Source organism: Mugil cephalus, chromosome 5 (genome assembly GCF_022458985.1).
Source record: "Mugil cephalus isolate CIBA_MC_2020 chromosome 5, CIBA_Mcephalus_1.1, whole genome shotgun sequence".
Taxonomy (NCBI): Eukaryota; Metazoa; Chordata; class Actinopteri; order Mugiliformes; family Mugilidae; genus Mugil; species Mugil cephalus.
This window is the reverse complement of record NC_061774.1, coordinates 9,974,814-9,999,126: the sequence shown is the minus strand read 5'-3', so window position 1 is coordinate 9,999,126 and position 24,313 is coordinate 9,974,814. Positions and strand designations below refer to the sequence as shown.

The 24,313-nt window shown below is 43.4% G+C and overlaps 3 protein-coding genes across 8 annotated transcripts; 1 reads left to right on the top strand and 2 right to left on the bottom strand.

The window, feature by feature from the left end:
* Nucleotides 1–138: 138 nt before the first annotated feature.
* On the bottom strand, nucleotides 139–11,056 carry ganabb (glucosidase II alpha subunit b). 5 transcript variants are annotated; one of them, XM_047585013.1, is made up of 25 exons: nucleotides 11,002–11,056; nucleotides 10,114–10,215; nucleotides 9,918–10,026; nucleotides 9,503–9,630; nucleotides 8,752–8,931; nucleotides 8,512–8,577; nucleotides 7,267–7,327; nucleotides 7,079–7,160; nucleotides 6,870–6,966; nucleotides 6,597–6,777; nucleotides 6,302–6,455; nucleotides 5,950–6,185; nucleotides 5,730–5,856; nucleotides 5,522–5,601; nucleotides 5,159–5,299; nucleotides 4,795–4,891; nucleotides 4,503–4,604; nucleotides 3,295–3,538; nucleotides 3,100–3,164; nucleotides 2,620–2,696; nucleotides 2,467–2,541; nucleotides 2,239–2,352; nucleotides 2,013–2,122; nucleotides 1,809–1,909; nucleotides 139–1,655 (listed from the first exon to the last, which is right to left on the bottom strand). In XM_047585013.1, the coding sequence occupies exons 1-25, from the start codon at nucleotides 11,019–11,021 to the stop codon at nucleotides 1,546–1,548; spliced, it is 2,859 nt and encodes a 952-aa protein (XP_047440969.1). In that variant the 5' UTR covers nucleotides 11,022–11,056; the 3' UTR covers nucleotides 139–1,545. The 5 variants fall into 5 exon arrangements, with proteins under 5 accessions (XP_047440969.1, XP_047440971.1, XP_047440970.1 ...); XM_047585015.1 differs by having other exon boundaries at nucleotides 6,302–6,422; XM_047585014.1 differs by having other exon boundaries at nucleotides 7,267–7,324.
* Nucleotides 11,057–12,251: 1,195 nt separating this feature from the next.
* ints5 (integrator complex subunit 5) lies at nucleotides 12,252–17,260 on the bottom strand. The gene is made up of 4 exons (XM_047585920.1): nucleotides 17,015–17,260; nucleotides 15,655–15,907; nucleotides 13,510–15,486; nucleotides 12,252–13,401 (listed from the first exon to the last, which is right to left on the bottom strand). Exons 1-4 carry the CDS (start codon nucleotides 17,107–17,109, stop codon nucleotides 12,694–12,696), a joined length of 3,033 nt encoding a protein of 1,010 aa, XP_047441876.1. The 5' UTR covers nucleotides 17,110–17,260; the 3' UTR covers nucleotides 12,252–12,693.
* A 2,521-nt stretch (nucleotides 17,261–19,781) lies between these two features.
* Nucleotides 19,782–23,722, top strand: LOC125008631 (phospholipase A and acyltransferase 3-like). Of its 2 annotated transcripts, none has more exons than XM_047585940.1 (5): nucleotides 19,782–20,106; nucleotides 20,757–20,826; nucleotides 21,012–21,120; nucleotides 21,291–21,559; nucleotides 23,005–23,722. In XM_047585940.1, the coding sequence occupies exons 2-5, from the start codon at nucleotides 20,812–20,814 to the stop codon at nucleotides 23,125–23,127; spliced, it is 516 nt and encodes a 171-aa protein (XP_047441896.1). In that variant the 5' UTR covers nucleotides 19,782–20,106; nucleotides 20,757–20,811; the 3' UTR covers nucleotides 23,128–23,722. The 2 variants fall into 2 exon arrangements, with proteins under 2 accessions (XP_047441896.1, XP_047441897.1); XM_047585941.1 differs by lacking the exon at nucleotides 19,782–20,106 and adding an exon at nucleotides 20,166–20,231.
* Nucleotides 23,723–24,313: the final 591 nt, after the last annotated feature.

The following is a 24,313-nucleotide window of genomic DNA, read 5'->3' as shown; positions in this document are numbered from 1 at the left end:
TATTTTTGAAAAAAAATCGTAATGCAGACATTTATTTTTAAAACATCTTCACACATTTAAAATTTATATGAGCTTTTGATAACATGATTTTTACTTTTTATTATACATAACCATCTTAATACAATGAAAACAAGTCTGTTTTTTGTTTTTTTTTAACATTTGGTCAACTTTATTTTCACTTGGTCTCATCTTTTTGAGTACATCTGACAACTTTGATTGACAGCTGAAGTCCAGTCCTTCACTTCCATTTCCACCAGTTCAAGCCATCACCAACAAAATGCAGCAACATGTACACTTATGATCATAAAATCAATCAAGGAGACAAACTCACAAAACAAAACCCTTTAAAAAAAAAAGGTCAAATGACTTGACTAGACAGGACATGAACCAGTCTCCAGAATATCATTCGGTGTCTTTGAGTGCTCAGTGGAAACCTCACCTTAAGATCCAAACAACACAGTGGAAATCCTGGACTGTCCCAATACCTAGGAACACATGATAATCTATACAATTTTTGACTCTTCCTCAAGTGCATTAAAAATAATCTAGTAAACAATGTTGGGAAAATAACTTGATAAAACAAAGAAAGCACATCAACAGGATGATCCACAAACCACCATTGGTTCAGCCCCCTGAAATGTTTCTCATCGCCAACTTTGTTCAAAACAACAGCTGAAAATCCCCCTCCTTGTACAGCAGGCGAACGACCTGATCCCTTCCAGTTTGATGATTATGATTCATCTCCATGCACACAAATTCAAGGACAGGACAGATAAGAATGAAATTGTCATGAGAAGAAGATTTGTGGCATTGGGGGAAAAAAAAAAAAAAATGTATCAAGAAACAATGGACGATTTATGGCGAGATCACCCCAGATATGAAATGTGGCACGAGTAAAGGAGGTCGAGCTCTTAGCTGATTTAAGTGCTTGGCTTAAGAGATGGATGGAATGAATTATTGAAGAGTCGTAAACAGACAGAGGGGATCAACAGCTGGTGGATCATATGCTTTGAATGTGAACCTTCATTTTAAATGGCAAACAATTACTATTAATTGTGATCTTTCTTCACGGGCAGACTGGATGGACCTCCGAGTGCACAATTAAAGAAAAAAAAAAGTCATAACAATGGCATGATTTAATCCGCTCAGTTGTTATCTGTAAAATGCAACAAAAATAATTCCTATCTAGCAGTAACCCTGAACTCTTTTTGTTAGGTATTACAGTGTGACTGAACACATGAGGGAAATGGCAGAGAAGTTAAATGGCTCAGGTCGACTAACAGGTATTCATGGGGTTGTGTGTGTGTGTGTGTGTGTGTGTGTGTGTGTGTTTGAAAACTGGGTAGTTGATGTGTTTTTTGTCTTTTATTCTCCATGATGGCCCTCCTGTCGTCATGCTTTAGTTAGTTTTGGGTATTAGTGCCTTGTGTCTGCTCCTTCCTCCCCCTCTCTCTCCCCCTGTTCGGCCCAGTTCAGTAATTTTCTACCCCTGCTCCACCTCCCCCTCCTCCTCCTCCTCCTCCTCCTCCTCCACAGTCTCCATGGTTACTGAAGCATCACGTTCCAGTCTGCCCCTGCGTTCATGCCGGGCTTGCGCAGCGTCAAAACAGACATAGAGGCGTCAAAATCGAACTCTATCTGGCTCACTTGTCCATCTGTGAAACAGAAAGAGAACTTTAATTTAACACCTTTTTTTTTGTTTTTAATACAATCATAACTTGCTTCTCAAAAGCTGAAGATCTTTTTCATGACTCCATAAAGCTTTATAAAGGAATTTATAAAATCTAAGAGAAACACCAAGCACTCACCAGCAGTCTTAAGGGTAACCTTGCTGGGTTTACTGGCTCCCAGTATGATGATGCGTTCGATCCAGGAGCTTGTAGTAAACTGGGCGTCGGGGGCGAGGTTCCTGTAGAGCAGGCAGAGGCAACGATACAGAAAACGTTAGAAAATAAGTCATACATTTGTATGCAAAGTGATGTTGGCAACTGTGATAATAATTTGTCACTTACACAGAAGAGAGCACATTGTTGGCAAAGGACAGCCTCCTGTGGATGAACTCCTTCTTTTCATAGTTGAAGGTGTGGCCGTCGTCTATGTAAAGCTTCCCCTCTGCGGTTCTCTGTCAGACAAAAGTCCAAACTGTGACATTCCCACTTGGCACGCAACAGATAACAAATAGCGGCGGATCAGAGTTGCGTCTTGCAGCTGTGACAAGAGAACGTGCATTTCAGTTACCTGGGGATTCAGAGCCACATAAAGAGTGTAGGGGTCGTGCTCCATGCAGGAGGAGGACCTACGAACTCTGAGCTTCCTGGGAATGATGGAGCCACCGCGTTGGAAAACAGGGATCTGATGCAAAACACAAATCAAAATCAGAGAAATGGTGACAACAAACACAGAGGGTGTTCAACCGGTGTGTGTTTTAATACTTTCAGATGGCACCGTCAACATTTTTTATCTTACAGAGCTCATGGTGACAGGGATGTAAAGGTTCTGGGCCCCGTTGTGCTTCTGGAAGTTGTGGACATCAAACCAGACCTGAGGACAAAAAGACAGGTTAAGACAACACAAAGACGCCAGAGATGACTGTAAGACGTGTTAAAGACTTCCTGTTACCTCATCTTTACCGGGCAGGTAGGCCGTCACTCCCCGAGCTCCCTCCTCAGTAACGGGATGAACCAGCAGATCTCGCCCTGAAGCAAAGTTAAGTAAGGTCAGGGGAACCAACAGAAGAACATCTGAATTCAGGTTTTGATTTCAGTTTTAATCTCCTATACATCAGGTGATGCCAAACAGACCAGGGCCACACCCAATACATACACAATGCTCACTGCTCGCAATACAAACTGTTTGGACAAGCGTTTACTGGTAAATATGAATAGATTTTTTTCTAACCAGCAACCACTATGTTTGGCCACTAGGTGGCAGCAGAAACAACTAAAAAGATTATAGATTACAGGTCAGTCACTGTAATATTGTTTTCTACATCATTATTTGATGCATTATAGTCTCTTTCAGAACACTGCACAACTAAAAACTTCAATCAGTTCACACCAGGTGAAGTAAATCATTAAACTTTTGATGTTTGTGACTCACCGATCAAGAACTCATCATCCAGGGCGAAAGTAGCTGGATCCTGAGGATACTCCACCCACAGAGGTCTGTAAAAAAAAGGCACATTTCACAATATTTCTGTCAGCAACATTCTTGCTTCAGATTACTGATTAAAGATTTTTTTCATCCTATTATTTGTGCGAAAGACACAAACGCCGCCTCTGTCCTTGTCCTCACCTCATGATGGGCTGTCCAGTGCTGTGTGCCTCATAGAAGAGTTGGTACCAGTAAGGCAGCAGCGTGTAGCGCTGGCGCACAACTTCACGGATCAGCGCCGTGTTTTCTGGGCCGAACAGCCAGGGTTCACGGCGGGGCGTGTCCAGGTGGGCGTGGGCCCTGAAGAACGGCTGGTAAGCCCCCGTCTGGTACCAACGCACCAGCAGCTCAGAGCTGGGAGACTTGAAGAAGCCACCGACATCAGCTACGAGACAGAGGGTGTAAACAAGAGTCAAGTCGGGGCTCTACATCACCTGTAGCCTCACACTCACTCACTCACTTCCATTTTAATTCCAGCTTTAATTAAAAGTTTAGTTAAATTGAAATGATACTAAATCAGCGTTGCTCACAAACATGAATGTGCTGCTCTGAACAGTACGTGAGGCAACGTGACTGTTAAATATAGCTGCAGCTCGTTCACACAGGGACCTGAGCCGTCACCATGGTAACCCCACATGCACATTTCCATCACAACATTAGCCTGACACTCCTGGGAGACACTGCAGCCAACTCAAATTATTTTCAGAATGATAGTGATTTTAACACAGTCCTGCTTCACAGATATGTGTAACTCAACATGTTAATATATATTGTACTGTAACGACACTCCCGGTTGATTAGGTACAACAGTGAATAATAGAACAGTCCTGCAATAAATCTGATCTTCATGAAGGTTATGGTATTAGGTAGTATATGGTATTTGTGTAAAATAACTGAGACGTTGATTCAACTGTTTCCTTTTCGTAATTCTATTGAATTGTGTTGTGCTGACACATTTTCTATTACCGACAACCCAATTACGGTCTAGTAGGGCTAGTCTTTTGTTTACACTGGCAGGTGAATGTATGTCACTATCAAATATAAAACTGTAAAGGGAATGATGATGTATTTATACATTTTTAAATAATGGGTGATACTTTAACATTTCAAAAGTAAAGGTCACACTTCTGAAAATGTGAAGCACAATGCGGAACATGCCCACGACAGAAACTATTATATGTTAATGTATAAAACAACGGGTCCTTCACTTTTAACCCATGTGGTTCATGAGATTCAAAGCTACATTAGGTTACATTCCACACGAAGTAAATAGTATCAAAATCACTAAACATTTTAAGCAGTTCTCTGAAAGCAGGTCAGAACCAACAAATTAAAATGGTCGTACTCACCACCACAGAAGGAGATTCCAACCAGACCCAGACTCAGACACATGGGGATAGAGATCTTCAGATGGTCCCACTCGGCCGCGTTATCACCGGTCCACACGGCACCTGGTGAAACGGAAACACGCTTTTATAGCCAGGATAATGCACTTAAAGCGTTCACCGAGCACCATCTTTGTGCCGAGATAAATAAAAAACAATAATTTGACCAGCTCATCACACGTGTCGAGTCAAGCCAGTTGTTTTGTGCGTGATAACAAGCGTGTAGTCTGGGAAGAAAAGGCAGCGAGGAGCTCACCGTAGCGCTGAGACCCAGCGAAGAAGGCTCTAGTCAGGACAAATGGTCGCTCAACTCCTCCTGACCTCTGGACCAGACCGTCCGCTGTGGCCATTTGCTGAAGATGATTTTAAAGCAGACGGTGAATGAGCTACAACACTACAGTGTAACACGTTCTGCTTGACAAGTTTCATATTCAGTTTTTCTGCTCTAAGCACATTACTAAGATCAATACATTTAATACTACAAACATTATCACGCTCCCTACCCTCTAATTGAAAAAGGCAACTTCCAGCAAATTTAATTTCATGAATTAGTTCAGTGCTCAAATAGATCTTTTTATCTTTCCAGTTTAAAAGAAAGGTTCATTCAAACGGTGTCTCACCACGTAGAAGCCATAGAGGTTGTGCACGTCCCGGTGCTCCCACTCTCCGTGCACTGCGTCCTTGTGCATGGTGACCTCAGGCCCATTGAAGACAGACGGTTCGTTCATATCGTTCCACGTATACAGGTTCTCCATGGCGCCCTACAGACATGACAGATCACATGAGACCAAACGTTAACCACATACTATGTCTATAAAAAGATTTGATGAAACCCAAATGAAAGATCTTTTCAGATGACGAAGCACTAAATGAGAAATTCAGTGTTATCAGACCATTGGTTCTTCAATTATTTTCGTTTCATGTGAAAAGCTGCACAGCCGACATGCTTCAATATCTCATGTAGCTACAGACAGGAGGCTCACCTCATACTGGTCATAGGCGAACATGCTGGCCCACCAGGCCCTCATGTCTGCACGGGTGAAGTCAGGGTAGCCGGCACTGCCTGCGTTCATCAAGACGTGAGGGAAACAACAGAAAGGAAAGTGAGAGAAATATTAATTTTGCAGGAATTCTCCCGTGAGATTTAATATTCATGCTCTAGAGACTCGTGTGTGGCCGTCAGTCTCGTACCGGGCCAGCACCAGCCCTCGTAATCTCCACCATCTTTATTCTTGATATAAAAACCCCGAGAGCGGATTTCGTTATGGATCTTGTAGTTGCTGTCAACTTTGATGTGAGGGTCCACGATGGCCACCATCTGCAAAGCAGTGGAAAAGAAATAAAAGACTGTTAGACAAGAGAACCGGGGATTTTAATACCATGTGCTGGTACAGTGATGGTGGATTATTACCTTGCGCTTCTTGTTCAAAAGTCCCTGCAGCATCTCCTTTGGCGTCGCAAACTTATGCGGATCCCAGGTGAAGTAGCGCTTCCCGTCCGTGTGCTCGATGTCGAGCCAGATGTAGTCATAGGGGATGTCGTGCTCGTCGAAGCCGGCATCCACCGACTGGACGTCTTCCTGGTCGTTGTAGTTCCAGCGGCACTGGTGGTAGCCGATGGACGCCAACGGAGGGAAGGACTGGGTGCCTGATGGACACATTTTTTCAAAATTCAATATGAATAAATATGTTCAGGCTTGCAGCACTGCTCTTTAACTCTTGAGAAAATGTGGGACAAGAAGGACGAGTGGTCCATTTTCTTACCTGTGAGGGAGGCGTACTGGGAGAAGACGTCTTTGGGAGTCGGTCCAAGCATGATGAAGACGTCGATGATGCCGCTTTCAGAGATCCAACGCACATCTGTCTGTGGTGTCTCACTGGAGCCCTGAACATAATCCAGCATTTTACCAAACACAGTCTGGAGAGAGACAGAATAGAAAGTGTGATTTAGAGCAGCAGACGGCCGTTTTTAAATAGCTATTGGCCAGAAAATAAAAATTGGAATTAAGTTTTTGCAGTCTTGCTGCTTTGGAGAAAAAAAAAAAAACAGAAAACGTACCTTTCCAGCTGTGTTGGAGCTGATATCCACCCAGGTCTCTGCAGCATTGAGCCAGAAGATGCCTGTAGTCCGCTGAGCATTGTGGGCTAACATGACAGGGACGGCCCCGTACAAGGCCATAGGGTTATACAGCTCGTACTGGAACACGTCCAGGTTATAGAGCCGATACGGATCTCCGTTACTGGAAAACAAACACACACACACACATAAGTTCATTTAACAAACAGATGTGGAAGAAATCCAGTTAGTACGTTAAATGTTGTTGACACTCACTCTGTTGTTTTAAGTCTGAGGGTATCTGCGTGCTCTGGGATACCGTAGACATGCTCAACCCCCGGCAGTGAAAAATCTAAACTAATAGCAGATGGACCTGAGGGGTGAAAAGAATCCAAAAATCAGAAGAGGCAGGGGAAGGGTGTAAAAAAATATAGATTTTTTTTATTCAGATAATGATTAGCTCTGAAAATGTAAGTAGAGTTTACCGTTAGGTTTGCTGTCAGTGTGCGATTTAAAAGTTTCTTCCCACATCCCGTCTTCCACTTTCTCTTCCTCTTCTTTTGTTGCCTGGCGGACAAACAGAGAAGAGACGTGTAACGTACACCGAAAGATCTCAGCTAAGCTTACAAATGATAGAGACAGAGAGAGGAAGTAGCGTTTCATTTTGTGGTACCTCGGCCTGGTTTGAGGGATCAGCCTCCTCTTTCTTCTCAGCCTCTGGATCTGCCTGACTGCTAGAGGTACAAAGAGTGGAAGGAGCAGGAAAAGGAGAAATGTCATTTTGGCAGAGTTGTTCCAACTTTTGATGAGCAATATGGAAGGATAATTCAACTATGATTAAAGGAAAAGGACATACAAACGGGGAGGTTGGCGATTGCCCCATGACTCCACAGTGACTGTGACTTAACTTTAATGACAAAGGGGACTGAGCAACTCCCTGCCTTGTGGCTATTTCAAGCCAGGCATTATGGGACAGGAGCTCTAGATGTTACAGCACGTAACACCCACGAGGCTCCTTACAGAACCAACTTGTACCGAGTGGATCCGGCATATACCAAGGTGTAATCCAGGCCAAAAAAAAACCCTTCACACAAGCCTTGAACTGCAACTGATATTTTGCTGTGTATGACCTGCAGCGGTGCACATGCAGGAAACAGTTCTCAAGCTTTAAAAGCTTGTTAATGCTCAAAGGAAGCGCTGTAAAATCTTGAGTGGATGTTTCTGCATTGAAGCAATTCTTACACAGAGAAAAATGCAAAAACTAAAACCTGAAGTGTAACCACAAAGAGAGATGTTGCTGTTCGGTTTTTAGGACAGGGGCGTCGATGCTTGGAAACTACACCGGTGAGACTACACGTGTCTAAAGACAGGAGTGCATTGCTCACATTCTCTACCTAAATCACTTCAAGCTTCGGCACTAGAATTATTTGTCGACTACTTCTATTAGCGCTCCCTATGATCTAAGCACTTGGGATCAATTTCATTCAACGGAGCTGGTCAAGAAAGTCAGTCATGCAGTTACAATGTTAGGTACGTTCATCAGACGAGCTGCTGGAGTGACAATACATGATTTAGTCAATCAGACTTCAGCGTAAAGTGAAAATCAGTGCGAGGATTAGCAGGCCCTGCAGTGTAAACACCCTGTGTTTTCTAATGATCGGGACGGTATTTTTCTTTGTTTGATGAATATAAAAGCTGACACAGTTCCAATCGGGGAAGCTGGCCTGAAACATCAATGTTGTATCGAATCAAACGCTGCCACACACGCACACACGCATCCACACCCTCTCACTCACACTCATTTATTTCGGGGTAAATACAGTACTTGTTGTGTTGGGGGGCCCTACATTTTGTGTCACTATTGGCAGCATTAGCACAAGGAACAGGATACACACTAACAAATCTTAAGTGTCTTTACCTAGAGAATACACTCTTGATATTATCCCACACGCTAGCCACTGTGCTAGTTACTTTATAGGAGAAACTAGGATGATAGGAAGAAAGGGACAGAACAACCAGTCAGAGACAATACTCAAAAAACAAACCATATCATGGGAACAAAAACAGAAATCATCCACTGACTGAGGGCGTGGATTTAAAGAGAGGTCTGGACATTTGTTAAAAAAAAAAATGTGTGTATGCATGCGCGGTTTCTCACGTGTCCTTGCGCATCCTCAGGTGCTCGAAGGCCAGCAGGCCGCGAGAGTTCAGCGACATCAGCACGTCACGTCCCTCCATGATGTCCAGGCGGAAGGGCCGCGCGCTAACGATGACCCTCTGAGACTCGGGCCCCAGGGACAGCACCACCCCGTTCTCGTCCTGAGACAAGAGAGACAGGCTGAGGCAGAGAGAGAGAGAGAGAAAAGACAGACAGAAAAGGGTTAAAAGGGAGGATTACGACAAGAGCAGAAGAACTGAATTCAAATCTTATTCATCATTATTTTTCACGATCAACTACAGACTTCTAAATGCTGTGCTATTGTAGACTTGGAATGAGGTTCTCTGAAATATACAAAAAGTAATTATTTGAGAAATTTTTGTATTGCCTCATTAGTTCATGTTTTCATCTATACTTTCTCCACCATCAATGGCCAAAAAACTATTGAGATTTGTTAAGTGCTACATAAGATGTGAATCAAATAGTTTGAGATCCTTTTCTTTTCTTTTTTTTTCTTTTTTTTTTTTTACAGCAACAGACACCCCGCCTGGCAGTAGCAATTAAGTGTTCCTTATACCATTCACTCATCCATCACCAACTAACGAAAACATCCATCTGAAGGGGTCTTCTTCCACAAGTGATTCTCTGATGTTCCTCTGAGTTTCCCCCTTGTTGCCTTTGCCTCAGTTTGCCTCAATAATATCGAAACCTATCGACGGCGCGCAGTCAGAAAGCCTCACGGGACACTCACGGCTCAGTAGGCGGCTCCCTGACGAGGACGTCTGGGACCTCATAACGAGGCTTCAGCGGCTTCAGCTCGTTAATCTTCACCCTAGTTATGTTCCCCTGGAGGCGGTAGAGCTCGAGGAGCAGACGCACCTGAGAACCAAAAGAAAACAGAGTGAAGGGACTGGAAGGGAGGGAGGAGACACACAAGGTGAGCAAAAGAGGGCAGTAAATTCAGTCATATTATGGCTGGCAATGGCAATGAAGAAGGGAGAACTGGCGCTCTGATGTCAGTGTGACACTTTTAAATAAGCGGAGAGGCCGGTTTAAGAATGTTTTATAAGAATTTATGAACACATTAGTCATTTCATTAGATGGTTCAAACATAATAAACGGAGGCAGTGGAAACCTTTCAGACTGATTCTTTATGGGCGATCTACCTTGTTGTTGTCATTGATGAGCTGCAGGGTGAGTCTGGTGTTGGTCAGCTCCATGGTCTCCAGCAGGGCTCGATAAGGAGACTCACCGGGCTTCAATGCTCGCTGGCGCCTGTTGGGAAATTTTAACACCACGGTATAAATCTATCCGTTTCCGTTTAGAAAACACCGACTTGAAGTGGGTCTGATTTGCACTCACTTGCAAAAGGCACTCTGGTCACAGGTCTTGAAGTTTCCCCGGTCCACGGCCCAGGTACCGCTCAGGCACACAGCCAGCCAGAGCACCAAGACAGGCGCCATCCTGCAAAGACATAATGAAGGAGAAAACATTAACTCCATGTTCAGGCTGCCACCAGGCAACTCAAGCACATTGGGTTGAGCAATGCACAAGCAAACAGGGCAAAAGGGTAAATGGGTCCTAACTAAGCTACAGTATATATCCAGGAGGTAAGAACACCAGGACTTTGATCTTTCTGCGTGGGGAAAAAAAAAGTGACAGACAGCTAAATCATTTCCTGGCGCAGCTACACATACAGATCTTAATATTCATATTTAAAATGATAACCAGAAGACATTTAGATGACGCAGGCCCCTGAGTCTACCTGTAAATACTTATTTCCATGTGCCATTCTCCTGTCAAACCCGCTTAACGTGAAGTGATCGGACACTGATTAGCCAACACCAGCTAGCTAGCGGGTACTAGCTTACATCCGCTCGGAATTATGGGAGGCAATACAACAGAAAATGGGCATGAATTATTAATTTGAGGTCAATAAAGTGTCGGACTCTTAGAAGCCGACTACTACCCAATGGTTTTGAGAGCAGTGTCGTCATTAATAACCTCTTTGGATTAAGACAGGATGCTAACCTTGCTAGCCGCGGCACAAGCCGTTAATTCAATTCAGGGGTATCTCGACTTTTCCACTATGATTTTCTCTTGCGGCCGTTAAACTAATGAAACGGGAAATGTGCTTTCAGGTTTGACAACCGTGCACCCAAAACGATATTAACCGCCCTCTTCAGCAGAAATGATACGTGAAAAAAAAGGATAAATTGGGGATGAAACAACGGAACAGCTTTGTCTTACCTTTCAGTGAAGGCGGCCATCTTGATTCTGCTTCCGCTAGACTCCGCCTCTTTCACCCCGCAACAAAGATCGTTACAAAGTAAGATTCTCAACAACTGGCCTAAATATTCATGTTTGTTGTTTTGTTATAAAAACACGCTGCGTATTAGATTATGCAAATTGCACCACGAATTGCATAGGTTTTAAATCAGTGTTTATGGTATTATCTGATTGGTGATGCAGGGTGGACGTGTGTGTGTGCGTGAACGTGGTATGAATATTTATCCGCTCAGGCACCGACACGTCATCTCCAGGCTCCAGTCATTGCGGTGCACACACTACTCCCGGATTTGTTGCACTGGAGTCATGTTCAGCCAATGCACTGACACACACACGTGTAATGTCAATACAAACCTGTCCTACAATATGCAATATAATAAAACGACACACACAGTTTCACCCCAACATTTCAGGCTCATGGGTCATTATTAAGAATTTATATATTTTGCAGTGATTTCAGACACTGTTTTGCATTTTTATTGTCTTGGCACAAATTGCTAACTGACTTGTTTTGCATTATTAAAATGTTCTACTTCCCGCCACTGGGGAAAAAAAATGAATGTTACACTAGCTGTGTGTTTTTATATGGACACTATAAAACATTAAAAGTCTCTTGATTAAATAATGCAGTTTCATAAAATTAATTATCCTTCACACTTATTTCTTGTGGTTGTGTCATCTCCTTTGTGGTTCTTCTGAGAGGAAAAAAAAAAAATGATTCACCCTACCAAAGCCATAAACTGAAAGCCGAGAGCCTTGTTTATTCAACTCGTCTCACTTTCAAAACCGAGGTTTGTGGTGTCAGTGTATACTGACTAGCCTTCTCTAAGGGCTAATTTACCGAATTGTCAAGCAAATTAAGTAGTTTAGAAATATAGATAAGTCCCACCTGCTATGGCCAATGAAAAAAAAAGTCTCCAAAAGGGGAATCCTGAATGGATTCACAGCGTTTGAAAACTCTGTGGTAAATAATTAGTCTACTTCTAACAGTGTTTCAATTACCACAAAGCAACTTTGACCTTTCAATTAGCTTCATACATTCCTTTAAAACTCTCTAAATTGTCTTTTTATTTTTGGTTTATCTTGTTCAAAAGTTGTTATGCTGCCATCATGTCCAGGTTTCCCTTCACCTACATTAAATGAAATAAAAAAATTAAAAAAAAAACACTTTGTACTTGGGTGTCTCAGACATAAAATGTTGAAAACCATTGTTTGAGTCTCTTTCATGAACTACATGAATATTTATTGTGTGAAATGGTTGAGACAACGGTTTCCGTGTTTTTAATAAGAGATGTAAGGCTTGTTTGTGGACACAGTTTTAGAAGATGAACAATCTGGAACTTATACAAAACAGTGTATAAACGCTTCAGCAGAGTTAAATTGTATTTGTAACCAAAATGACACAGTAAGACTCTATGTTGTGGAGAGAGTTCTATATTAACATTTTATACAGGTGTGCCCTTTTTGTTTGCCACAGAACCAAGTTAGAAACATCTCAGAAAAAAACAGTACAAAAAGTACACACACTAGTATGAAACTGAACTACAGCGACAGCAACTTTGCAGTCCACTTTTGGAGCAATCTATTTCGCCGTTCCCTCTTTTTTTTTTTTAAAAGTTTATTTATTCCTCGTCACCTGCTCCCCACCGATTCTCAGAGCTGGAACCTCCAGCACAGGTGTCCCAGCCGGTCAATGTTTTTATGAAGGACGCTATGAATCGGGGCCACGTATCTCGCCACGTCACCGTCCCGTGAGAAGTCTCTGCAGAACATGCCCTTCTCCGAGCTGAAGAAAAACTTCTGGGGCATGGGGCCGTTGCCCCTCACGTACTCCCACACGGCCAGGAGAAGCAGCCTCACCTCAAAGGGGGTCAGGTGGGGGAAGGCTTCGTGGACGTTCGCCAGCACGGGGGGCAGCAGTTGGCCCTCTCCCATGCAGGACACCAGATGGCAGGAGGCCTGGAGGTGCCACGGGGAGTCAGTGGATGACCCCTCGCGAGAAGCCTCCCAGTGTGCCAACAGAGTGGCCAGGAGGCCTCTGAGCACAGCTGAGCAGTAGCAGAGGGCCGGACGTCCGGCCGCCACCACCTGAAGCAGAGGGAAGAGCACTGGGTGGGCCTCAAAGCAGCGTCGAATGTGGATGTCTCTCTCCACCGTGGTGCGGGCGTGCTCCTCTGGGGGCCAGGACAACTCCCCATTGGCCACATCTGGACAGACGCTTTCCACGAGTGTGACTGCGACAACCTTGGCTGCCTCCGCGTTGATGGGCGGAGGCTCGTCTGGGTCAGAGGGTAACTGGGAGCCGTTGAGCCCAGAGGAGCTGCAACACTGGACAATAACAGCCAGCAGAGTCTGGACGTTCTACAGAGAGAAAGAAAACGTTTTCAGTCTTTTTTTGCTGCAGCACAGCAAACACAAGCAACACCTTTTTGCACAATTTCTAATCTTTGCTCGAGTTTCTCAACTCACCTGGATGACCCCAGATGGGTCAGGTACCTGTGTGGCAGTGCGAACCTTCAGCCCCTTTCCAATCACTCCAGCGTGAAACACAGACCAGACACTACCAGAGAAATTAACGGTGGTCCCAAACCGACAGTTGATATCTATCAAAGAGGCTCCCAGGTCAGGGGACACGGATGGGGAAGGCAGAGGGGCGCCAGACATGTCTGCTATCTGCCCTCCAAACAAGTCGGCGTTGCCTTTATGTAGCGATCCTTCGACCAGCTGCTGAAGCACCGCCTTCAGAGTCAGGGGGGAGTACGCTGCAAAGCGAGACAGAAGCAGCACCGAGCAGTTCACAGCCTCGCCTGCCTGCCCTCCGTCTCTACCCACGTTCCCCACCTCTCCCCTCCTCCGCAGCGTCAGAAAGAAATGTGTGACGGCGGCACGGGAGAGAAGGAGCAGGTGTGACGGGGAGGAGGTACGGGGGAGCGGGCTGCAGGACAGGAGGCGCACCGCAGCGTGAGACACGGCCGGGTCGCCGTGGAGAAGGAGCGGGCCAAAGTCATGGAGGTGTCCCGAGACGGCCGATCCCAGCTGAATGGCCATGGAGGACTGAGCGCCTGCTGCTCCTCGTCTCTCCTCATCCTGACTCTGGATGGCAGCAGCAAGGTTGAGCAGCAGCTGCCTGAGCTGCCGGGGCCCCAGCGTGTGCGTGTGGATCTGGGCCACGCAGCGAGCTACAGAGGCGGGAATGAGTCCTGCCATGCAGGATGAGAGCGTGGTGTGGAGCTGCCAGGCCAGAGCCAGTTCCTCCGGGTTGCGGGCCTGGGTGAGTAGCTGGCAGAGGGTCTCTGTGGCCACGCTGGGACCCCCGTACACTGACAGGAGACACAGCAGCTGGTGCAGCCAGAGGTGTCGCTTCCTCTCCAGCCGCAGCGTCTCGGCGCACAGCTGACCTACGTGAGACTGCAGCTCCTCCAAGAAGGGGATGACCCGCTGCGGCTGAGAGGAAGATGAGTGATGGGGGTTGACCTCGACCCCATCTGAGCGATTGAAGACGAGCTTGTGGAGATGCAGGAGCAGCATCTGGAGGAGGCGGTCGCAGCCTTCTCTGACTCCTTCGTGAGGCGAGGGTGTCGGGCCAGAGATGATGACCGAAGCTGGAGTTGCTGTGTCCGCCAGAAATTTGAGGACCCGGGCCCCTCCTGATGGGCTCTGGCTAATGAGGTGTACAGCCAGCCCCAGCATGTTATCCAGTTCCTCTCTGGGCAGGCCCTGCAGCACAGCTTGCAACTGAAGCAGGACAGGAGGACGAAACAGCTCTACCAGCTCTGCGGACACGGCGCCGAAGAGGTTTGGGGACATCGCAGCCAGCTGCAGTAGAAATGGCACCGCAGCTCGACGAAGTTGAGGGGAACTTTCCCAAGATGTTGAAGATGACGTTGGAGACAGAGGGCTCGACGGACTCAGGCTCTCCTGAAACATCCTGAGCAGTTCTTTCCGGATGCTGTCTGAGTGATGTGCTGCTAGGTGTCCAAGGATTCCCACCACTGAGCCAATCTTGGGGACTCTGTTGCCTTTATCTACCCCCATCACCAGGAGTCCTTGGTCCTTAGCACCATGAGAGCAGAAGTCCTTCAGTCCACATGCCAAGACTCGGCTGATGATGGTGCCCGGGAACGCAGACCCAATGTGAGCCACAACCCAGTCAAAATGCGGGGAATGCTGAACTGAGGTGTCCAACAGCGCATCCACACAGGCGTCAGGGCACCAGGCCAGCATTGCAGCCAAACACTGGGAGTAGGCCTCCATGAGGGACCGGGTAGCGGCACAAGACATCCAGAGCTGGAGCAGCTCGTTGAGGCTGGAGGAGTGGGGGGCCACCCGGCGCCCGGCATGCTTGCTGCTCAGCTGACCCAGTAAGTCCACAGCCCAGGTGGACACTAGTGGGGCCCAGGCTCTAGGGTTGAGGCGGATGAACTCTGACAGCACGCCATGAACCTCCTGCAGACAAGAGAAGAAGAAACTATATTTCCTAATATATTTTCATGAAATGAGTTGACTGAACAATGCAAGTATCTACGAGGTTTTAATAATGCAGGGTTTGTAATAGCCTTTATTCACCTTTTAATTATTTTCATCATAATATATTGGATTGATATGAGTTCATACCTGTATGATGTCCTCCAGGTTGCAGCTCACCCCGGAACCAGCATTACCCTCCGTCTCCAGGGTGTGCAGAAACGTGGACACATGCTCATCGTACACGCCCCTGAGATGCTCCAGTACGGCCCCTCGACAGGCCGGGACAGAGCGCAGCAGCCTCACAGCACAGCGGGCGTGTTCCCGGACACTGAGCTTCCGGCCTTGAACAGCGTCAACACCACTGATGAAGGACTTGATCTCCTGGGACAGTTCCTGAGCACTAGAGAAAGAGAGTGGACGGGACGAAATAGGGAGCATTAGCATTCCCAACCTGATGATGTGTGTGAGGATACAAGAGTCTGTCAGACTACCTGTGAAGATCACATCGGTATCAACATTAACAGGATAAAATAAATGGCTAAAATATCAAAAATATATTCAGATAATTGTTTCTCTTCTGATATATACTGTATGGAAAACTTGTCGGCTTGCATTAAGTTATAATAAAACATATTAGTGCTAAAGCAACTACTAGATTTATATGAAAAATGACAATTCATGTGTTTTACCAGTTAGACAAATCTAAAAATTGCTGCATTTCTGTATTTTATTTTTTAAATACATATATATGTATTGGTCAGACAAAGCATCAGCTTGAAGGGTGTCATTTGATAAAGTGTAATTATTACTATTTATTGAGATCTTAAAGATTGAAAGGCATGGATTAACATAAGAACAGTACAATTATTACAATTATGTTTCATTATTTATTAATTTGCCTCTTTAAATTTAAATTTTTATTTAATCACTTAAAACACTTTAAAATACCAATAGTAGTTTTCCAAGAGGATGTTTGAATGTTTTGACTGCAACTGGATTTCAGACACAATCAAAGTGATTAAGTAACAAATAAATTGTAAGTTCTTGTCTGGCTTGATTGATTAATTGAACAAATGTCCTTATTAGGTGTTAAAAACGTACTCTCTCATAAAAGCGTCAGAATAATTCCATTCCAAACAAATGACCCATTAGTTTCAGAGTTTAATAGTTTACAAAGAGTAAAATATCCAACTTTTTCTGGCTGCTTCTTTGCAGATATTTGCCTTGCTCCAACAGATGTCATTTAACGTGTTTTGGGGAGTCACTGGTCGAAACAACCGCAGTTAAATGATAAATTTTACGAGCCAACTACCTGTCATATATCTCATCAATATGTAAACCTACCGACTACGATTAAAAGACCAGCTTCCAAGAAGGGATTATAACATAAACGCCTCTGAGACTTGTCCAGCTGCCTTAAATACACAGAGAGAGATCTAATAAATCCAATAAATTACTTTCTACTTGCTGTGTCAGCCCAGCCGCTTGCTCCCCGTGAACCACTCACCTCAGGCCAGTCTGCGGTGGGAGACAGTGTGAGCTCTGCATCGCTTTCAGCGGACTCCCGTCAAAAACCACAGACATCGCTTGGTCGTTTAACATTAACCCGTCACATCAAATGCTCCTCTCGGCTAAGGGGCTTCGATGTGAGCGATTTGGGTCCTTTTTTAATTATGTTCTTAGTTGTTCTCAGACAGAACACAACGAAAGGGCGCTCCGAAGGCGGAAGTCGGCATTTCTTCGACGTTACAAAAAAAGGAAACACGTCGCTGTTGACGTCCCTGGCGGCGCCTAGTGGTTCCAAGGCGACATAGTTCATTCATGTGTTGCTTCACTTTTTAATTTGGCTTGTGTCTATTATAAGTTTAAAGATTTAGAGTCACATGATTAATTACTTTTTAGAAAAGTTTAATCAATCAACAAATTAAGGCTGATTAATGCTTTCATTTAAATTATGTATTAATAGATGAACTCAAAGTAAAACAATCAAAATTGATTAAAGTATTATATGATGTCACAGAGCAGCTCACTGTGGTTAGCACTGATGCCTCTGTGTTAGCCTGCGATAGAGTGGCGACCTGTCTCACCTGATGAGAGCTTGGACAGGCTCTGGCGACCCCCGCGACCCTGAGGAGGATAAGTGGTAGTAGAAGATGAAATGAGATAATGTCACAAAAATTTAGTTTGTAATATTGGCTTAATCTTTTTCCTTTGTAATAAAGCTCTCATTTTGAATCTTTTCTATTGCACTTATTTCTGTGTCACAGTTCATGATGTTCTCTGACTGTACTTTCTCCACTTTTCATTTCACAATCACTTTGTGTGTAACCCATGAAGGAGCAATGGGATCTCTGACTGGCCCGGGGGTTGAAGTCCTGTGTGGGGTAGTTTACACACACCATTTCACAGTCCTAAGTGTGTTGAGGGCTCAGCATTTCTTTTGGCCCAAAACAAACAAACAAACAAACAAAAAAAAAAAAAAAAAAAAAAAAGGGGAAAAAAAACATTTGTTCCCAGTTAAAAGCGCTCTAATGGGAGCAAAACCATGTGAGCAGGATCAGTACTACTATGTCTCTAGTTTAGAGATCTAAAATTTATTTGCCTGATTTGTCAGTATGCATGAACAGTTGGATGACTTGCAGGGAAATAAAGATCATGCTGCAGGCTCTGGTGTAACTGCTGATACATTTCATCACACTGTAATGCAGTGAGATTTAAAACAATAAAAAGAGGACCCAAAAAGATCACTATGCCGCTGTTATCATAAAACATTCATAATGTATTAATGCTGTAATGTTATTCCTTGCACTTTGTAACATGACAGTACACTGTCCTGTCTAATTTCATTTGACTACACTCCAGACAAATCTTTACATATCTGCTACACTGAATCTTAAGTCCATTAAGGTCTCTACAAGTTTTTCCCAATATAACCTGCATGTACATCTTTTATATATCCTACAAAGGAGACAGTTATGATATGAAGTTCTGTTTTAGACTTTACAATTAAGAAATAATTAGTCAATCCTGTTTTGCTTATGATGCATTAAAGCAGAAACTAAATAATAAAGAAAAATGAATCTGCTTAGAGTTTGTATTTTCCCCATACCATTCTAGACGATCAAAACTGAAACAAACCAAAATGAAAGTACTGAACAAGTACCTTTATACCAGTTTTCACTTTTAAGACATGGTGTCGTAATCCTTCTATTACACTCTGTCATTGTTTGTTTTTGTTGTGGGCTGAAGTTTCCATTACTCTTTAGTAAAAATATTTGGAAAGGGAAAGTCCAGAAGCTGTTTTCATAATTTTCAGTGATCTGAGACTTGAAGATTTCCAATACATTTCCTTGTCTACACGACTAAAATATAAATTCACATTATTCCCTTGTTTTCTGTGATATTTCACACAAAGGTGACAATCTCTCTGCACTAACCACACCATATGGTCCCCATGTTTGCATCTTCACCTGCTCCATACCCTACTTACTGTACACAATCACTATGTATTGTACCGTATACCTCATTTTAATGTCTTTGTGTTATCCTGTCTAGGTTGTGTGTAGGTTTATAAAGCTCCGTGGTCCTCGCGAAATGTTATTTCATTTTGATCTTGACCACCTATGGAGTTATATGTATATGCCTATGCAGGATTTTGTGCTGGGTTTTGTTTTAGTCTTTTATGTTTTGACTGTAACTGGATTTCAGCAACAGTTTGCAAATTGTTGTATGTCTTTGTGTTAGTCCTACAATAGACAATACTGACAACAATGACATTTTATGATCTAACTTCGTGTCTTATGTCTTACTAATATATAAACAAACTATATACACTACATATAGACTTCTGAACCTCTAGAAGATCCTATATTAGCCCTGGCAGCTCCCAACCTGAAGCCAGCCAGGCAAGTCAGTTGGGGCAGACACAAGAGTCTGAAACAGTAAATTTCTAGCCAAGTTCAGATACTGAAAAGTGAATAAATAAGCCAAATTCTGAATGCTGATTCAGCCTGTAGCAACAAATGGTTTTGTGTTTTGGTGTTATTTTATTGCTGTTCTATTTACTTAGACTGTATGTATAGCTTTTACGATTCCATTTCATTAATAGATAGAGATTTATGTATTTACTTCACTCATCGGTCTCCTGCTTGAGCTTTACTTTCTAAAAATATTTTCATATCTTTATATAAACCAGGGGTGGCCCACCCTCTGGCCACCCCTGTTTAAAAGTCTTGCTCCGCCCCTGTTCACTACATTATCTGGTAGAGCCAGTAGAGCAGACTGACTCAGCAGCAGTCTTGACTACAACCCTGCGCTAAATAATATTTTAAGTTTCATTTTTATTTTGCAAGGCGTGGTTGGAGTTGCTCCTGAGTTGTGTGCCATTATAGCCTGAGATGCGTTTCCGTTTTACCTTTCAGGATTATCATATGTGACGGCAAACGCACACGCTACCGCTTGGTGGAATGTACCTTTATTGTGAAGTAGCCGCAGGTTCCGGATGAAAGCGGCGACCATCAGCTGATCTCACAGCTGAGCTTTGGTGTGTGATTCTTTAGGGTCGGCTTCCAGACCACGACAAGGACACCGTCGGTAAAGGTAAGAAATGAGACCCACCAAGCCACACGCGTAAACAGAGCATAAACCGGAGACGGGGTGTCGATTCCGTGATGCTTCAGAGCTTCGTCGTTGATGCTAAGAAACCGTCTCCAGGCGGTGAAGTCTTGAGTCCGACGTAAACACAGTGAAAGCTATAGCCAGCTAGCATGCCTCGGCTACTTTAAAACGAGACCATATGTTGACACTGTTAAATCTGTTTAGTACTGAAGCGAGAACACAAAAAGACGCAGAACTTTTTAATCATTTCATCAGTTGAATTTATTTCCCAGGTTCCAATTCACCTTTCATATATATTTAGACTTGCATGGTGCATAAATAGTTAATTACATCCAGATAATCACATCAGTCTTATGATAAATCCACATCTTGTTGGCTGTGGCCCAGTTTGCGTTGCTGCTTAACTGAAAGGCGTTTCTATTATTTTGTCCACCCCATTTGTTTCTGTCAATGATTAAAACGATATCATAAAAATATTTGAATTGAATCCAAATACGCGCCACAAAACTTGACCTACAGTATGACCATTAAGTTAAACGTAAACCCATCTATGAGTGGTGTACCTTTAAAGAAGAGGAGGAATTAATTCTTTTTAATTTCTCTGTATATCTGTGTATTGTTTGTTCTTGCAGGAGCTGAAAGTCGTCAGGAAGTCAGACTATTCCAAGGTTTACGGACGGTACCGACATGGCCCCGACACTGGTCAGAAAACAAACACTTTTTTTTATTATTGTGTTATCGATACGTATTTCTTCTATGTATCTCATTTAATTTAATTTGCTTTGGTCTTATTGCTGTTTACCCTAGATTATGTCAGATGTGCTGCAAATGTTGCCAAACACAGTCTGTTGCAAAGTCAAACATTTTTTTCTCTCTCCTAATCCAAGTATGATGAGAAGCCAGAGCCTGGGGACTTGATTGAGATTTTCCGGGGGACCTATCAGCACTGGGCGGTGTATGTTGGCGAGGGCTTTGTTGTTCACCTGGCACCACCCTGTGAGTCATATATCCCAACCTGTTTGAGTGTGCATCTTATTTGACAGCTCTCATTCACTGTGATGTGTCATTTTTTTTTACATCTGACATCATACAGATATCATTATGCGACTCCTTTACATGCAATCAAAGTTTTTCTGTCTTTTTCTTTTTATAATAACTGCCTTTAGCGGAGGTTGCGGGTGCAGGCTCCAGCAGCATGATGTCGGTACTGTCTGAGAAGGCCATAGTGAAGAAAGAGGAGCTCTGGGATGTGGTCGGGCTAGACCAGTGGAAAATCAGCAACAGCCTGGATGACAAGTACACACCTCGTCCGGTTCACATCATTGTAAGAGAGGCCTGTTCCCTGGTGGGCAGGGAGCTGCCGTACTGCGTCTTCAGGGGGAACTGTGAGCACTTTGTTAATGAGCTGCGCTATGGCAAGTCCGAGTCCCGGCAGGTAGGTTGAGAAACATCGTCGGGGTACAGATGAGGTACAGATTACACCAGCTCAAGTAAAGGAATGGGGTCAATGGTTACACTTAGATTCAAGTACAAAAGTGTATCTACTGACTTGTGTCACTACCAATACAATTTGTATCTCTAAATGTAAATTTCAACTTATTTTAACCTTCCATGTGATACTCCTACTCCAGGGCTGTATATATCATTATTAGTAACAAAGACATTCTTCTACATGTAAGTGTTACTTAGTCACAGTACAGCATTGTCATTAACTTATGTAAATGGAGATTTTTATCCGACAAAGCTGTAGTTTTGATATCATACAGCCTGGAAGTGACTGCTGGTTTTTATGGGTCACATTTGTTGGGATTATCTATTTTGTCTGCTGTTTGACAGCTTCACCAAGGAGTACTGCTTTACTCTAAATGTGGCTATATGAAAGTGAAGTATTTGTGTGTGACAGAAGAAAACATACCAGGGCAAATGCAAATATGATGCAAGTCAAATGGAGCATTCACAACCAGGCCATAGTGAAGAAAACAAGCCTCAGTTTTATGTTCGTTACATTTCCATCGTCTCAGATGGCATCTATTTACTCCGTTCCAGGGATGTCAACCTGGTTTTAGTTCAGGGTCCACATACAGTTCAGTTTGATCTCAAATAACCATTAACACAGTCGCATAATAACCTACAAATGGCAACAACCTGCTTTCAGTGCAAAGAAGAACAAGTACTTAATGAAAATGATTACATTTAACAAACTATCCTTCTTAAAAACATATTTTCGGATGAGGTTTGGGTTTGACTTGGCCTCTTTGGGAAAAGAAATTGTCTTTAAACCAGTTTTCCTAGATTTCATTTTATTCTTTGGGCTGCAGTTTTCCTGGAAAATAAATCTTCTCTCGAGTCATTGTTCTCCCTCAGACTGGTTCAGGTTCTCTTTCTGGGTTTCTTGTATTTTACTGCGTTCATGTTCCTCTACCTTTACAAGCTGTCCTGGTCCCGCTGACGAGAAGCATCGTTGCAGCCAGATGCTGCCACTACCATGCTTCACAGTGGAGATGGTGTATTTGTGGTGATGTGCACTAGTCTTAAAGTCTGGTCTCTTGCCCTTAAAGGTCTCATCAGACAAAATAACCTTGTTCCAGTTAACTACCAGTACCTACAGGCTAGACTTCAAAAACTTATGCAACCGCTTCATGATGTGTTTTAAATTAATTGACGCTACTTTATAGAAATCTGTTTTCCTTTTGACGGTAAAAGTTTATTTTTTAAAAGAAAATAAAGATTATATTGACCATGGTTCAGTTCATACTTTTTATAGACACAATAGACTATATACAGTACATGTGAACTTGTGTGCTGTACGTCTCAGAACTGATTCTCTGAAAGGCGTTTTGAATGACATTACGTTGAAAGATGTTTGTTTTCCCCCTGCAGGTGCGTAAGGCGGGAGAAACCGTCATGTGGACAGGCATCGCTGCAGCCGTCAGTCTGGGTGTCGTGGCTATGGCGGGAGCTCTGTTTGGAGGCAACAAAAAACAAAAGGAGGACACACAGTGATTGGGGTCCGTGGTCGCCTGCTCAGGGGGCTTGATTAACGATTCACCAGCGAAGCCTAACTGATACTCAACGTGGTCAGTCACAGATGACACTGCCTAATCTACATGCAAACATCTGGGACTTTGAAGGAAATGTGTCCCTCATGCTTTCTTAGGCTTTTTAAATTTTCTACAGACAGCACAAGTTCATCAAACACGAGCTACTAATGAAAGTGCCAAGAGGAAATATATTTAAATGATTTGATATGAAATTAAGAAGGTGGCTGTGTAATGAATGTGGAGATGGCAATATTTTCTAATTATAAAAAGATAAAAAATGCTTTACTTATGAATCAATTATCTTCCACTATATGAATCAACTGTAAATGCGTTTAGTCAAAATGGGACTTCAGCCATTAGCCAATACCTAATAAGCTAATTAATATGTTTAGGATCTAAATTATTTAAACAGTCTAAATGTCTAATGTGTGACCTTTAATAAGTTCATGTGATGGAAGTGTTCCTACATCTCACACAAATAACATGATATACTTATTGTCTTCCTCTGATATTAAACTGTTTGTACATGTTTGTAATAAAGAGTAATTTGTGTGAAACTCGACAGAAGCACTCATTTACCTTGAAGAGTTCTGCTTGCAACCAAATGAACACATCTCCCTTCGTAAGTGTGTCCAAAAACATAATGTATGATATCCTTTATTAAAAAACAAAAAAAAAAAATTTTTTTGAGACTGATTTATTTTATTTTTTTCTGTTCTGGGATACTGTAGAAAGATTACAGACTCTGTGTGGAGACGGCGGGCGGCGATTGGTCCGCCCCGGCACCTTTGGACGATGATGATTGGCCGACGCAAAGATGGAGATAGATGGTACCATTAGATAACAGCCCTCCGGCTATCGTGTCAAGGTGACGTGTCCACTTCCCCTTAATCTCATTGCCCCATCAGTAAACTTAATTTGCGGCATTAGACCAACACGAAGAAGAGGAGAACATTAAGGTTAGTGACACTGGGTGGACAATTTGTATTGGAAACTTGTAAGTGCAGCGCTTTTACAACCACAGAGTGAACTATGAGAGCGTTTGCCCCTGACATCCTCGCCTTCAGGCTTTTACGTTTTGTCTCGTGAGAATTTGTACTGTTATTGATGCTAAAACTGAACTGAAATGAATCCGACAGCTGCCGACA